The following is a 16159-nucleotide window of genomic DNA, read 5'->3' on the forward strand; positions in this document are numbered from 1 at the left end:
ACTGGTAAAGGAGGTCTCCTTGTTTTGTTCCGATTTTAACTAACACCTTTAATATTTAACCTTTAAGATGTGTCAGTGGGATTGCATCAGATAACCTTAAATAACTTTAGGACATTTATTTTTCTTAGAGGTTTTATTTTTCCTTGAGGTTTTCTCACGAAAGGGGGCTGAAATTTATCCTATGCAGATTTACCAAACAGCATCTACTAAAGTTAATCATGATTTTCTCTTTCCTTTAATATAGTTATTGGTATTGGTAGAGTTTTCTTTCTTTTTTTTCCCCCCAAAGATTTTATTTTTTAAGTAATCTCTTTTTAAGTAATACCCAATGTGGGGCTCAAACTCACAATCCCAAGATCAAGAGCCGCATGCTCTACTGAGTGAACCAGCCAGGCACACCAGCATTGACAGAGTTTTCTATTCACTCATTTTGGTTTTGTATCTTTTAAAAATACAATTCCTCACCCTCTGAAGACCAAATAAAAAAAAAAATAAAATAAAAATAAAAATACAATTACAGGGGCGCCTGGATGGCTCAGTCTGTTGAGTATCTGACTTCGGCTCAGGTCATGATCTCACAGTTTGTGAGTTCGAGCCCAGCATTGGGCTTTGTGCTGACAGCTCAGAGCCTGGAGCCTGCTTTGGATTCTGTGTCTCCCTCTCTTTCTGCCCTTCCCATGATCATGCTCTGTCTCTCAATGATAAAGACACGTTAAAAAAATAAAATAAAAATACAATTCCAGATTATATCTACTAGTATTTCATGTAGTTTATAAGTTGGGTTTTAGGAATTATACTTGTATTGTTTATCAGCTATTAATAAAATGATTAAAACCATCATGAGTATTCTGATAGATATGTAACGTATAACCTGAGTAACCAGTCAGAAGTCCACACTGATCTCACGTTTTTGGAGAAACGGGGAATGAGAGGTGAACAGTGTGGTGAGGAGAGTAGTGACCTCATTGGGGATTCTGTGGACCTATGTTCAGCCTGTATTTGCCATTAAATTTCTAGATAATCTTAACCAAGACCTAGCCTCTCTTGGTTTCAAACTGAAAATCTGTGAAATGGGTCAGTGGAAGAATCAAATGTTAAAGTGCTAGGAATAGTGTCAACTATTTTATGTATGTAAGGAGTTATTAAATTGCAAGTCAGGTATTTTAAAATTTAAGTGCAATTGCGAATGGAGATAGAATATAAACACATTAAAATCTCCCAAGCTATGTAAAACCCGAAGGCTTTAAAATTTATTAAATGATGCAATAACAACAGAATTCTTTATTTACAATAGCATTATTTAACATCAAATAAGCAAATAGCATCAGCAAAGCAATATTAACTTGCATAAATGTATTTAAAATTTCTCTGAATATATCTACCTTTGCATAAACTGCTCACACTAGAAATACAAACATCAATGCAGGTGAACAAAGTGATGTTCAGAGTCAACTCCATTTTGAAAATAAATCACAACCTGAAACACTGTAAGCTTTCTCCTGAAGAACCATAGTTAATATATTGCTTAATTTTACCCTTGTATAATCTTTTCATATACACACATCTCAGATGCAACTTCATGAGGAACTGTACAAATAAAACCCACAAATGACAAAAAACAAAAATGACAGTTAAATGTCTGAAGAAATGTATCATCATCACTAGTCAACAACATAAAGGTTAAGTGATGATGCACTTATTCAAAAATTGTACACAATTCACTATACAAATATAATACATTGGACAGCTATGTAGGAATATACAAGACTTAAAAACAGATCTAAGGCATTATGCTAGATTTTAGCATTTTGAGGTTCTCGCACATAGCTTTTACCTGTAGTAAGAAACTTAAAAGATTTTGTTTTCCTCTATAAAGAAACACCAGGGAGAAAATTCTAATTAAAATCGAAGCCACTACAGTAATTTTCTTTTGTGCAGAGAATGCTTTGCTCTTAGGCAGCATACTACCATACAAATACTAGAAAATTTTAAATTCACACCAACAATTAATGGCTTAAGTTGCATTTCAAAATTGATTGTGTATCTTTGGGTTCTGCAAGTGGATCTGTGCCACCCATTTCATGTGTTAAGCCCATATGAACTCCATTTTTAAACACAGATTAAAAATTGCATTATATAAACTGCAAAAACATTGCTTTCAGTTATTACAGGCCATAAGAGATACACGTGGGAGGGGCATTTTTAGGTTTTGAGTCAAACGATTTCATTGTAGTAAAACAGCTCACTTCACTTTTTAAACTTAGCACTTTACATGAACACTTAAATGAGTTTTACAACCAAGTTAATGTATGTATACTTTTCACATTATGTGTTTTCACATTTAGTAATATAAGTAAAACACTGATTATTTGTTCTATTAAACAAAACCAAGTACTCAGTCTGACAAATTTATTGTTTACAGCATGAGAAATACTGATAATGAAGGGGATTGATTTGGCTTTTGCTTCTGTAGTGATCAATATGATCAGAGGATTCCTTCACTGACTTTTCTCTTCTCAATTAGACGTAAAGCAAAATCCATTACCTGGTCTGAGCCATCAGAGAATTTATAATCTCTTCTCCTTCAAAACAGTAATGATCATGAGTTATTCTAAATTACCGGTATCAGAGGTCTGCAGATTTGTCTGAATTGGGATTGACATGAAGACACAGTGGGCAGATGGATAAACAATAAAAGATACACTGATATTCTGGGGACAGTGTTTTAGTGAAAAGGGACTTAAAGCCAGTTTAAATTCCATTTCTCTTTTGTGCTGTATGAAGTTAAAGTCATTCCTATTCACCTGTTTCTAAAAAAATCAACTTAAAACCGGTCACAGTAAACTGTGTAATGTGAGCCTCATCACACTGATGAGGTCATGGAGTTCCGGGCCAACATCTGCTCATTTTTTCCATCATGACTGGGCAACCCCGTGGTTGGGCTGAGAAAAGTAGAGCCTTTCGAGGGGGACACGTGAACTGGTGGCCGCCGAGAAGTGCTGTTCCTTGGCCACCTCCCTGTAGCGAGACCCCTCTCAAGTGGAAAAAACTATCGAAATGCAAATCTCCAGAAAATTTCTTTAGTATGGAGCAACACTTTCAGACTGTCTCCTTAACCACTTATCTTTGGGCTATATCTCTTTCTATACTCCATAATTTGCACATATAGAGAGAGATATAAATATAAATAGGGGTAGTTTGTACATTTTTCACCCTGCCACAAATAAACAATCAAATTTCAAGGAAAAACCTCTCTGTTCCTAAAAAGCCTGGCTAATGAGATATAAAATGCTTTTGCTTTTTAGACATCAAAAAGACATCATTCTGAAATTTAGGTAAGAAAGTATGTGTATTAGGGGTTGGGGAGAAATAGCTCAAAAAAGGCCATCAGTTTCTTGGTATTGCAGTTGTCTGAAACTGATGCCAATTAATAAAAGATTATTATCCCCCTACCAGAGTGGGCAAGAAAAACAACCATAAAAGTGGCCTGCTTAGTAACACGTAGTCCTTCTAAGGTTCATTAAGAAAGAATATAAACATATAAAAACCAAGAATTGGCTCCTACAGCGGCTGCATATCATATAGATTAGATAAATGATTTATGAGCAGAATCACAAGGTTTAGAAAATAAAAAGTCTTAAGTCTACAAATTAGGTCTAATCAAGGCATTGATATCCTTTACAAAACACCTTTAGGAGACGCTGCTATGAAGATATCTAATTTAATACTGAAGTACCTCATTTTTGAGTCAATTCCACAATATGTATACCTCACAAAAATTATACAATTAAAACACTTAAGTTCTCAACTTAAATTATTGCTTGTTTACATATAAATTGGATTTTATGTACCTTACAAAACTTCGGCTTTGTCAGCACTGCTAGAAAACAAAATAAAAAACACATGGCGGAGGTTAAATCTGTTGTGATATCTGCTGTCAATTTTAAACACAGTTACTTTCTCCCGTTCTCGTGGGCCAGTGTTGCTGGGGAACAGAATAAACATGCTTTCAAAGCAGGTGTCCTTAGTTTGATTGGTATCAAGTCCTAACTTTGCTCCTCTCCTTGCCAGTAAATGCATTTTTTTTCTGAAATTTAATAGTTAGCAATTGATAGTGGCTGGCAAAACATTTAAGGAAGTAAAGGGCTTACCTGGTTTCTGTTGCTTTTAAATTAAAAGAAAAAAAATGAATGAAAGTGGAGAAAAGTGGGGAAGGCTGACAGGGGAAGGGAAGAGTCAGGACCGGATGGAGAAGAGGAGATGGTGATCAAAGCTGTCTGATCGATCTAAAGGGAACTTAGTTTGGAAAAGAACAATTTCTTCTTGACTCACAATTTATAGGTGAACTAGTTTGATTTTGACAAAGGAAAAAAGGAAAAAGCACTTGTTAATATCAACAGCCCTCTCACTGGCTCCTTTTCATCTGTTCGGTAACGGAAGCTCTTCCCACCACAGTCTCTAGAGCGTTTACAGAGATTCAACTATGACTTTACTGGTCTTCACTTCTTGGGTGTCTCTGTACATACAGCGCTGTCCATGGTCTCATGGTCTGCTCTGCTTTTATCCCAAATGCAGGGTTAGCTTAAAACATCTTTACTTTGATTTTTTAAAAAAATTCTTTTCTTTCTCCAAGATGAAATCTTAATCTTTTGCACAAGACTGATTAGCCAGGGAAAACAAAGCAAGAAACCAGTGTCTGGAACCAAACAGGAACAGAACAAGAGCATGGTTGTTTTTCTTACATACATTTAAATACATTCAATCTGACATGGGTATGAAATTTGCCTGTCAACATTTACTTTGCAGGAGAGATCTAAGTTGCACTAAGGTGAATGCAGTGAACAGACTGAGCAACTGTCTGGACGCAAGCTTCAGACTGTCAAGAGAAGAGGCGGCTCCTCCTGCAACAGCCAGGTGGGCTCCACCCTGGGAGCCAGGGCCCGGCCCATCTGCCGACCTGGCTCTGGCAGAACTGGCTGGCAGGTCGATTGGGTCAAAACAAATAGACACAGCTCTCTGGGCTGGTATGTGTTTTGAGCAAGTGAGCCCCGTCAGCTGAAGAGAGAAGCAACCAGCTACCTTCAGTGTCAGCAGTACTTCTGCAGGAAAACAGAGAGAAAATTGTGAAGTCCCTCTGATTTTTTTAGAACACCATCATAAAGCTCATCACAAAATCATCAATATACTTGGTCATTTTTAAATAGTATCGTTCCCAAAGGCTGTGTCTGGCTGACTTAACTTGATTTTGAGGCAGACAGGCAGAAGGCACTGTTCCTAACTGAGCACAACCCTCCCTAAGGCCAGCAGATCCTATGCGCCACTTTGAAGGACGAGAGGCTTCAGTGGATCACCGCTGCTCTCTCACCAATGACATCCTACACCAATGTCACCTCCCACCCTCTCAAACGACGTTGAGGGAGGTATCTCGTTGCTGAGCTGCCCTGGCTTTTTGACCATATCTGATTCAGAAGGGACCACCACTTCCTTAATCCTTACTTAAAATCATTCAGTACAAACCCACTTTCAATGAAACGTGCTTCTTGACTCTCCCTTACAGAGATACTCCAATCGTTCCGTGGGGGTGTTTTCCTGACTTCAGGGAGCCAATAAACCAGGGTTTTGAATCTAGGGGTACTCTTGCCAGTTTCTGGTTGCTGGGCAATGATGGTTTGAGTGAGGACTGTAGTGAGCAAGAATCATGTTGGAGGTACCTGGTTGGTGCAGTGCTTTTCTTTGGCTGTTGACTATGTTTCCCCCCTAAAAGGTTTCTTCCATGTAGCAAATATTAATCATCCACTCTGTACCACGTGCTGGGGCTGTAACCGTAACAATATATTTCTGGTCACTGCTATCAAAACATCAAGTGGGCCGGGGAGACAAGTAACAGCACTGTCCAAGTTATGTGTGGAAATATTGGTTGCTGTGGGAACACATAACAACTGTTTCTGGGTTTAGATATGGGGATACAGTTAGCACATCAGAGCCATTAGAGATTATCTAGTCAGAGAGTAAGGTCAGCCCAAAACAATCAATTTCACCACAGTACCCTGGAAAAAGAGATTGGGGGAAACTGCTGCCAGATCATGAATTCTAGTGGTCAAAGATGGGATTACATTCCTGGTCTGGAGCACAATTCTCCCAAGCTTAAAACATTAGTATAGGAGAATACCTCTGGTTGTACTTCCCCTTAGAGAAGAACAGTTAATGTGCTTTTCTGTATAATATAAAGCTGAATTATATATTTATTTCCAATTTGTGTCACATGATTTCATATGGAAATACTCCATAGCTCTGAATGAAATATGAAAAAATCCTTCAATTTTCCAAAAAATCCTTCAACTGGAAAAACCAATTGTACTGAGAAGTATTAACATCCTTAGCAACTTGAAGGCAGTATTCTTTAACATGAATGGAGGTCAGTAAGAAGCTATCAGCCAGGACCAGTGTACTGAGAGAGAGTGTTGAGCATGATGTGGATCTTGACAGTAGCACTGGTTAGCTTGCCTTGGCATCTGGCTCTGTCACTTTAGGGGGCGGAGAATCACTTAATGTTTCTATCCCTAATACTTTCTAGGGCTGTTGTGAGGATTAAACAAAATCATGTACATGAGGTGTTTCAATAGTTTCTGGAACACAGAAAGTACTTGGGTGAATGTCATCACCGCTATCCATTTCATCACCGCCTCAAAGCTGGTCCTAGGTAGTGATCAACTTCCATAACACTAGTAAATACAAGAGCCATGCAGCTGACCAGTAAACTCAATTTTGATATGTTTAAACATATGTAAAACAGAGGAATACTAGAAGTCCTCGTAAAAGAAACACAATCTTTTGGTTGAGTAATATCACCGCCCCTCTCCACATAGCCTTTTGGTAAATCCACAGTCATCTATATATACTAGTTCTGCTCAAAGCAAGGTGTAATTTGAATCTTCATTTCAAGATAAGTGGAATACTGATTCAGTTAGTAATGAATCACTGGTTGGTTTCTAGCTCAACAAACAGAACCAGGTTACCAATATAAATTCTGAAAAGTTCCTTGATTCACAAGAGCAGCAGAGAACACAGAAACACGAGAGGACAGAGATGACTGGACCCCTCTCTGCACACATCAGTAGTACGGTGACAGGTGCAGTGATTTCCAGTTATTACTCATGGATCAGAAGGGATATTCTGTACAAATTATTCTCTGAAGGAAACAAGAGTGTCTGACAGACTGTCCTCTGGCCTTAACATTCAGCATGAACAAAGTACAGATGGGTAAGCCAGATTCAAGACAGGGACTGGGAAAAACAGAGAAAGTAGAAGGGGCAAGAATGGCCCAGGCTAGATGACTACAGGGAGACAGTTCTCACCAGGGATCCTGAAAGGTACTTTTGATGGAGAGAACATCCTATATTGACTGAAAGTTGCTTTTTGAGACCTCGATGCTAAGCTTTCTATTTGAATTTTAGCGGGCACCCATCAGGTGCCTAGATGTGCACAAAGTGGTTCTCCTGGCCCACCATGCCTGCACCACTCTCTCTCCACTGTGCCCGGGCCCCGCTCTGCGGATTAGTCCTTCCAGCCTGGAGGTCCCTGCTTCTCTCTGGTGCTTCTCAGCGTGGCCCTCCTCTCTTGCCCCCACACACTAGCTGTGTGAGCTTGGGCAAATTCCCTCATCCTCTGAGATTCCGTCTCCTTATCCATAAGTGTTGGGGAGGCCTAAATATGCCGGAAGGGTCCGCATGGTCCCTGTATACTAGAGACCAAAAGTATATTCCCTTTCCTCACTTCAGAGGGGTTTCCTTCCTGGGAGATTTAGTATCCCAAGGCCTGAGCTGAGGACGCTCTTCAATGTGTAGCCAAATCTTTACTGTCTGCCTGTCCCACAGTATGTGTATTTTTTCCCCTTTAGGCTCTATAAAAAAAAGAAGGGAATGGCAGCCAAACAAGGAAATAATGTTTCTTTTGGGGCTTCTCCAACGTTACTTGCATAAAACCTTTTTGTGAGAAATGTCATAGGAGCTTATGTCCCCTCTGGGGAAGTGGGCAATAGAGTGCAGGGGCTAGTAACGCGCATGTGTGTGTGGGGCAGCCTGTCTGGGCTCCTTTCCTGGTCTTTCTGGGTCGTGGGCAAGTCATCAAGCCCTCAAAACAGTAGTTCTACCATACGGTTGTGATGTGGTTTAAATGAACTAATCTACATAAAGCTCTTAGCAGATAATCAGGCTTGCACCATATACTCTATACCTGTGAGTTTTTTCTGGAATTAAAAAAACAAAACAGAACATTAGGGGACCCTTCAAGTGTTCTGCTGTATAGTCAACAAGTCTTTTCTTCTTAAGAGGTAACAGGGCAGCAGAAGGATATAAGGCAAGTCATTCTGGGGGGGCTCTTGGAAGACGAACTGAGGCTGGGCTGCTGTCCTGGCCCAGGCAGGGTACCCAAGGGCCTTGCCCTACAAACTGCCTCTCCCAGGTGCTTGCTTTGTGGGGGCCTGTCCTAGGCTGGCACACAGCCACACTGACAGTGGAGGAAGGGAGGTCAGGTCCTGTCATGGTGGGTTCAGGGAGGGAAATGCAGTTCTGGCCCCCAAATGCATTTTTCCTCCCACAGAGCTACAATGTACTCAGAGGTTAAGCTCCCTGGCACTTTTGGCTTGACCTGGATTTTCTTTTAGTGTAAGTGTAATTATCACTAATGTCGTCATTCCTTTGGGAAATGCATCCCAGGTTTCAAGCTTCTACTTTTTGCACATAAGCCATCACTGATTTGTTGTGGCCACTTTGTAGAGGTGCAGTGCGGTGTGGGTGTGGTGGGGAGGCTGTACCGGCAGGAGAAAGACACGAACCCCCCCAGGGGCTTCAGACTTCAGTGGCACATTTAGAGTCTAAGCACATGGTCAATACAAAACATACTCTGTTTTTTGTTTGGCTTACTATAGCAACATTAACCATTTAGAAGAGCTCTGCATCTAGGTAAAGATATCATCTACAAGACTCCTACCCCATGGGCCTCTCTACCATGTGTGGTTATGGTTCTTTAAACAAGAAAAACCACAAAGAGAACATTCACGCACCCTGTATTTAAAGTCTGGATCTATGCTTTTTAAAAAAATGTTTAACTTTTTTAGAAGTTTATTTATTTTAAGAAGGACACAGAGAGTGAGAGAGACAGTGGGAGAGAGAGATCCCAAGCAGGGCTTGAACCCACGAATCGGGATATCATGACCTAAGCCGCAACCAAGAGTCAGATGCTTAACTGACTGAGCCACCCAGGAGCCCCATTTTTAATTTTTTTAAAGTAGTCTCTATACCCAATGTAGGGCTCAGACTCATAACCCAGATATCGAGTCAGATGCTCTATCAACTGAGCCAGCCACCACTGGATCTATTCCTTTTTAAACCTAGATATTAACAAAACCAACCAAGATCCACTTTTCTCTAGGAAACTAAACACTATTTTCTCCATTGAGCGAGAATTTTTAACTTAAAAGAAACTCATCTACTGCTAAGGATTATATCCCTTACCTTAAGAGGGCCCCAAAGGCCCATTTATCTATGTGCTAAATTGCTCACAGAGCCTTCCTGTTAACATATCTATTTCTAGACACACAATTCAGTTGGGTTCTAAGTATGGATTATTCTGTTTCAAGATTTGATTGAACATGGTAATATCACTCTCCCTGGAACAAAGGTTGAAGGTAATATGCAAATAATATTTAAGACTCTTGCTTAAAGTGAAATATAGACAAACTTTAAAAAAATTTTTTTAATGGTTTTTTTAAAAATTTATTTCTGAGAGAGAAAGAGAGACAGCGTGAGCAGGGGAGGGTCAGAGAGAGAGGGAGATACAGAATCTGAAACAGGCTCCAGAGCCTGACGCGGGGCTCAAACCCACAAACCGTGAGATCATGACCTGAGCTGAAGCCGGATGCTTAACCGACTGAGCCACCAGGCGCCCCTAGACAAACTCTTAAAAGGAATAAACAGACTTAATTAAGGGATAGGGAATAATTGTAAGTTAGCTCCTTTTATTCCTCCTGAAGATCTAACATCGCAATTCAGAAAAAGTAAAAATAAATCAAAGTTTGCCCTAACACGACTAATCCATTGCTTTTTTTTTTTTTTGCTTTGCTATAATAATACCATTACAGGGCAAAATTAGTATTCTTACTTCATATACCACCATCAGCTCAATTAAAATGAGCTTAAAGAAATAATTATTCACAGAAAAGCCATTGTATATCAGATGACATTAGAAGATATTTTTAAAAATCACAAGTGCTACAACTGTCTTCAATCTGGCTGACAATATATCTGCCAATTTTGCTCTATAAAATATCCATGTCCACTTTACTACCCGATCCACAAATGTCTTTGCTGTTTCTTACCCGTGATGCATCTCCCTCCTGCTTAATCATATCCATTCCAGGCAGCTGGTTTGGGAAAAGGTTGCCTCCCCTCAGAGCAGGATCATTAACCTGAGGGCACAGACAGGACAGTGGCTGTGTTCAGTGGGACATCCAAAAGTGTTCCAGGGAACAACCGGCCGACCTTCCTCGTCTTTGTTTCAGGAATAGAATTATGGGGAAGGATGGGGAAAGATGGCTATGTAGAAACAGCTTCATCCCTGTATCTACTCTCTCATGTATAGATCTGGCAGGGGGTGGGGGAGTTTAGAGGAACAAGGAAAGAAATACTTAAACTAACTGCCTTCAAAATTAAATTTTATTTGCATTTTGCATAGGAGTTTGACAGTCTCGATAATACTAGAAACGTTTTCATGCCTTAACATGTTCACCTTTTCGGCTGGTTCAAATTAGACCAATGACTCAAATTTGGGACTCTGGAGTTATCTGAGAAGCTCCTAATACCTCTGGTTACTTAGGCAAGTTATTGATTAGCAAGAGCAAGTCTGAGTACATAGCAGTGCTGAATTTTGTGACTCTTAAGTGAATTATTACATTAGCATTCATACAGTTCTTTCACAAATTACAAAGTAAGTGTACAAATGCAAATACCGTATAGGACTGGTTTTATCAGAAGAAACATGCTGCAGTTGTATTTTTTTTTGGTTTCCAAATTCTGATATTCAAAAGGTTTAAATCTATGTAAAAGTTTCTTTGCCAAAGCAATCTGGATTATTAAAAATGTACCAATTTGGGGCGCCTGGGTGGCTCAGTCAGTCAAGCATCTGACTTTGGCTCAGGTCATGATCTCATGGTTTGTGAGTTTGAGCTCTGCATTGGGCTCTGTGCTGAGAGCTCGGAGCTTGGTTCAGATTCTGTGTCTCCCTTTCTCCCTGCCCCTCCCTTGTTCTCTCTCTCTCCCTCAAAAATAAAAAAGCATTAAGAAAAATGCACCAGTTTACTTCTAGGTAGGTTGACTAGAACCCATGGTAGAGCAGACCACCTGAGTGGCCCCTGCTTTGTACCATCTCCCTAGAAAGCAAATCAGGAGCCACTGGTGCCCCTTTCTGTAGAAAATTCAAAATCAACACCACATTTCCTCCACTGATTTCCGGTTTGTGAGTCTGGGCCCCGCGTTGAGCTCTGTGGTGACAGTTCAGAGCCTGGAACCTGCTTCAGCTTCTATGTCTCCCTCTCTCTCTGCCCCTCACCCCCACTCGTACTCGTGCACACACTCGCTCTTTTTCTCTCTCTTAAAAATAAACATTTAAAAAAATTTAAAAAAAATTGACCAGAAAAACATGGCACTCACATCCCAGAGATGATAAAGAATAGTTTTTGGATGATCAGTGTCAGTCTCCCTGCACGAGTGAAATATTGTTTAAAGCCAACTGGATGGGGGCGGAGGGGGTGGTGGTGGTGGAAATACAGTTAACTGGATGGCAAGCAGTTAGTCTGGCCTTTGCAATTCATCTGGTTTTTCATTTTGAAGAAAATCAGTTCTTAAACTATAAATCCAAAATAAAGCTATTTAAGAAGTACATTCACCATTGCATTTCTAGAAATTCTTTTTAGATATTGCTAAGTTCCTCAAATAATAAAATACTTAAATGACAAGAAAGTTAAGAAATATTTTAAAAGATCCTTGAGAAGTCAGGAATCCTTTCATGTTTATTTTGTCACTAACAACTATTTCTGTTAGTTGCACTAACACAGGTGAAAGTAAGGTGAGAAAACACTCATCAAAATAAATGGAGTTGATGGCAGATGTTAAGTACATGGAGAGATACACGGAATGCAGAAATAGACAAAAAGTGATCAGGAGACAATGGGCTGCTCCTCAGGGTGCTCACCTGCTCGGGACCCATGGAGGACAGCCCTGACGTAGGCACGGAGGTCACTGAGGTCATGCTGATCTGTCCTGTCATCTGGTTCATGCTGCTCATCCCACCTGTGTTGGTTGCCATGGATACATTGATGTTCATATTGTTATTGTACATGCTGGTGTTTGCTTGTTGCCCAAAGTGTGGTGGGGACTGTTGTGAAAACATACTAGAACATAAGGAAAAGATTAAAATGTCAGGAGTTGGAGGGTGAAAAGGCAGGGAGTTTTGAGCACTTGCTTCTCAGGCATTTCCTTGAGGATGAGTAAGTATTGGCCAAAAGAACCCAGGGTGGGACAGCCAGCCAGGGGTGAGGTCAGAGATGGTAGGGGAAGTGCTCAATGAGGCTGTAGCGGTGACCACACTCCTCTTCTAATATCACTGTGAAGGTCTAGAAGTATATTTTTCTCTTTCCTATTTGCACCAAACAAGCTCTTTATTTGTTTGCTTTTACTACATGTACTGATAAAGGATGCCTTCCAGAGCGATTTCGGTCTTAAATTACCTTCTCATGGGAGCTCCTTTTACTCCCAAGAAAGAAATATACTAAACTTTTGTAGATTCCGGTAACTTCTACCTACCTAGTAACTTTCCTACTTTGTAGTTTACTTGCTATTGCTTGCTTGAGCAAAAAATTAAGAAATATACAGAAAAGATGGGGCATCTGGCTGGCTGAGTCAGTAGAACACGTGATTCTTGATCTCAGGGTCATGGGTTCAAGCCCCATGTTGAACACAGAGCTTACTCAATTAAAAAAAAATACAGAAAAGAGATAGGTGGTCTACAGAAAGATTCTTTGGTGATCACTTATATCAAAGACACAGAAACAGAGCCTACCTGTTTCCACCCATATTCCCTTGCGCCCACCCATTCATGTCAGAGGAGGCCTGGTAGGCTGGATTGGCCTGAGACTGCTGCATCATGGGGCTCTGGGTATGTGCCATTCTGGGTGACATCAGAGGGCTCTGGGGCGTTGTTGCCCCAGTAAAGCCTGCATCAGGTTGCTGACTTATTCCTTAAGAAACAAAACAAAAATCCAAAGGAGACTGTTAATTTTATTGTAGAGACTGGGAGGAAGAAAAGAGAACATTCAAATTATATACACATAGAAAATTACTTTCAAATATCTGATCATATGCTGGTTAACCACATACATTTAAAAAACGTTCCAAACTGGGATAAAAAGCACGAAGAAAACAATTTCCAAATGTTGACTCTCTACGGTAGTTACAAGGGTGCCTAAGAGCCAGGTTAGCCACCATGTCTAGAGACAGAGCGAATACTGTGCCTTCCCCTTATCCCTCTCTAAATCCAGAAGGGGTCGAACGTGTGTATTTCTCCTTTAAATTTTTATGTATCGCTACAATTAGATTATTTAAACTTTAAATCAGATTGAAGTTTAGCTATATATGAAAAGTTAACACATTTGAATAATTTTTTTATTCTATCAAGTCATTCTATGATGAGATCAATGCATTTTAAAAAATAAGTAACTGCATTATAAAGGGTTCCATGGTACTTCAGTGCTATCTAAGATGAGCAAGCATAAAACAAAAATTCAATGTAAGCTTCTTGTTCAGTTTAGAAGCAAATGGCATTTACACTAAAAGGAGAGAAGGAACTTTTAGAAGACTTTTCGAAGTCATCAGAAAGGAAACAGGAAAGGAGCTTAGAAACAAAGGCAGCAACGTAGGAAATTTCAAGGAGGACATTAAGGAAAGTGCATTTTTTGCCTAGATGTGTTTAACGTGCATAGTTAATGCTTGGATTAGCTGAGAAAGAGAAATTTATGATCACATAGAAAAAGCTGCACATTGTCTGGTTCTTGAAAGAAGCAGGAGACATGGATTTAAGCACTACATAGACTTGATAATTATTTGTAGATAACTCTGGCAAAAGATACGAAAAGTCATTTTGAATATTAATGTTACTGTAAGCACTTAACTTTTATCAATAATTCAACTATTAATTGAACATGACATGCACACAAATATGAATATTTATGACATTACGCATCTGTCTCTTAAGACTGACATTAAATAACAAATCAATATGAAGAAAACGAAGGGGCCTTCCACTGGGGCTTCTCTGTAACACTTCTCAGGAATTACCTATTCATTAAAGATTTGATATAATCTTAAAAAAATGTTTTTAATGTTTTTTTTATTTTTTTTATTTCTGAGAGAGAGAGAGAGAGAGAGAGAGAGAGAGAGAGAGAGACACACACACACACACACAGTGTAAGCAGGGGAGGGTCAAAGAGAGAGGGAGACACAGAATCTGAAGCAGGCTCCAGGCTCTGAGCTAGCTGTCAGCACAGAGCCCGACGCGGGGCTCGAACCCACAAACTGTGACATCATGACCTGAGCCGAAGTCGGATGCTTAACTGACTGAGCCACCCAGGCCCCCTGGTATAATTTTTTTTTTTTCCAAAAATTGGAGAAAGTCTAATTGCTTGAATTTATGTAGGTCTTTCAACATTTTGTATATATCTATTGATTTGAGTCAGACTCAGAGATTTTCAAAAATAAATATATACATAAGTACCTGTGTTTACAGACATTGACAGACACACATACACACTCACACACACGACTGACGGACAGACAATACGCACGCACACTTACTTCGGTCACTCTTAAAGTTAAGACCTGCACTGAGAGAAAAGGCGGTACCTGAGCTGAGAGACCGAAAGGCACAGGGCTGGGCCTGGGGACCCCTGACAGGCCCTAAATGTCCCCCCAGGTTGCCTATCGCTCCCTGGGTAGCCACTCATGTGGGAGCCATGCAAAGAGCTGTGAGAAAGGAGCTGAGACGCAAGAGCGGGGGACACCGGGGAGAAAGGGCTGGTGAAAGGTAGGGGGGGTGGGGATGTAAGTCCAGTACCGTAGTTTGGAGGAAATGGAAACTGCTGTGCATTTGCCTGGGGGGTCCGGGGGTTGCTCAGAGCTGCTGGTAAACCGCCAGGAGCCACCATGCTTGACGCCATGTTCAGCCCTTGTCCTCGCATCATCAGTGTTCGCTGCTGAACCTGCTGTTGCTGATGCATCTGTCTCTGTCGAAGATGCTGGTTCAGGATTTCCCTCTGTCTTTGAGCCAGCATCTGTGCATTAATAGGTGCCTAAAGAGGGGGCGAAGTGGGGAATGCATGGAGGGGAACATTGGGGGAAAGACACAGATTGAAAAACAAACCGTATGTTAGAAGTAAGACAACAAATGGTACTGTCTCATGCAAAATCATTTGGGAAATAAAATTACATGGAAAGAACATTTTATTTATTGTATTTTATTTTTTATTTTAGAGAGAGAGGGGAGTGCAAGTGGGGGAGAGAGACAGTCCTGAGCAGGTTCTACGCACAGCGCAGAGCCCAAGATAGGGATTGCTGTCATGAACCCTGAGATAATGACTGGAGTCAAAAATCAAGAGTCAGATGCTCAACTGAATGAGCCCCCCAGATGCCACATGGAAAGAACATTTTAGAGTTGAACAGTCAGTGGGTGAGAATGTGAGTTTATAATTTCTACAGAGATGACGATTTTTATCAAATCTTGCAATGACTTATATGGTAAGTTCAATGTTATTATCCATTAACGTGGAACTCGCTGTGAGAGAACACAGTTAACTAAAGGACTTCGTTATCCCAGCCCTAGCTGTAAGAGGATGTCCCAGAAACTTTGAGGATGGCATTTAAGTCTAAAGGGAAACCAGATCATCTGTGCTGAAATGTGGCGGGAAACACTTCTGAAAAGGCTGAACAGAGGCAGGAAGAGGAGAGGGAGCGTAGGGAGAGCGAAGGTGATGGCAACATGCCAAGAGGCCCGGCAGAGTGAAGAGGAGAAGGAGGGTGGAGGCGGGGGCGGGATGTCGGGAGGAGGAGGGGGG

General features: G+C 40.6%; 1 protein-coding gene across 4 annotated transcripts in view; it reads right to left on the minus strand.

The window, feature by feature from the left end:
- Positions 1 to 1238: 1238 nt before the first annotated feature.
- Positions 1239 to 16159, minus strand: part of NCOA2 (nuclear receptor coactivator 2) — a 285902-nt gene continuing 270981 nt past the window's right edge. For 3 of the 4 annotated variants that reach the window (XM_039238373.1, XM_039238374.1, XM_039238375.1), the window contains 5 exons: positions 15163 to 15397; positions 13114 to 13291; positions 12247 to 12445; positions 10376 to 10465; positions 1239 to 5099 (listed from right to left, as the gene is read on the minus strand). In XM_039238373.1, coding sequence (XP_039094304.1) covers positions 5088 to 5099; positions 10376 to 10465; positions 12247 to 12445; positions 13114 to 13291; positions 15163 to 15397 — 714 coding nt within the window. In that variant the 3' untranslated portion in view covers positions 1239 to 5087. The remainder of the gene's footprint in view (positions 5100 to 10375; positions 10466 to 12246; positions 12446 to 13113; positions 13292 to 15162; positions 15398 to 16159) is intronic. The other variant, XM_039238376.1, reaches the window with a different exon arrangement.

The sequence above is a fragment of the Hyaena hyaena genome, unplaced genomic scaffold (genome assembly GCF_003009895.1).
Source record: "Hyaena hyaena isolate Hyena2069 unplaced genomic scaffold, ASM300989v1 scaffold_139, whole genome shotgun sequence".
NCBI classification, from domain to species: domain Eukaryota; kingdom Metazoa; phylum Chordata; class Mammalia; order Carnivora; family Hyaenidae; genus Hyaena; species Hyaena hyaena.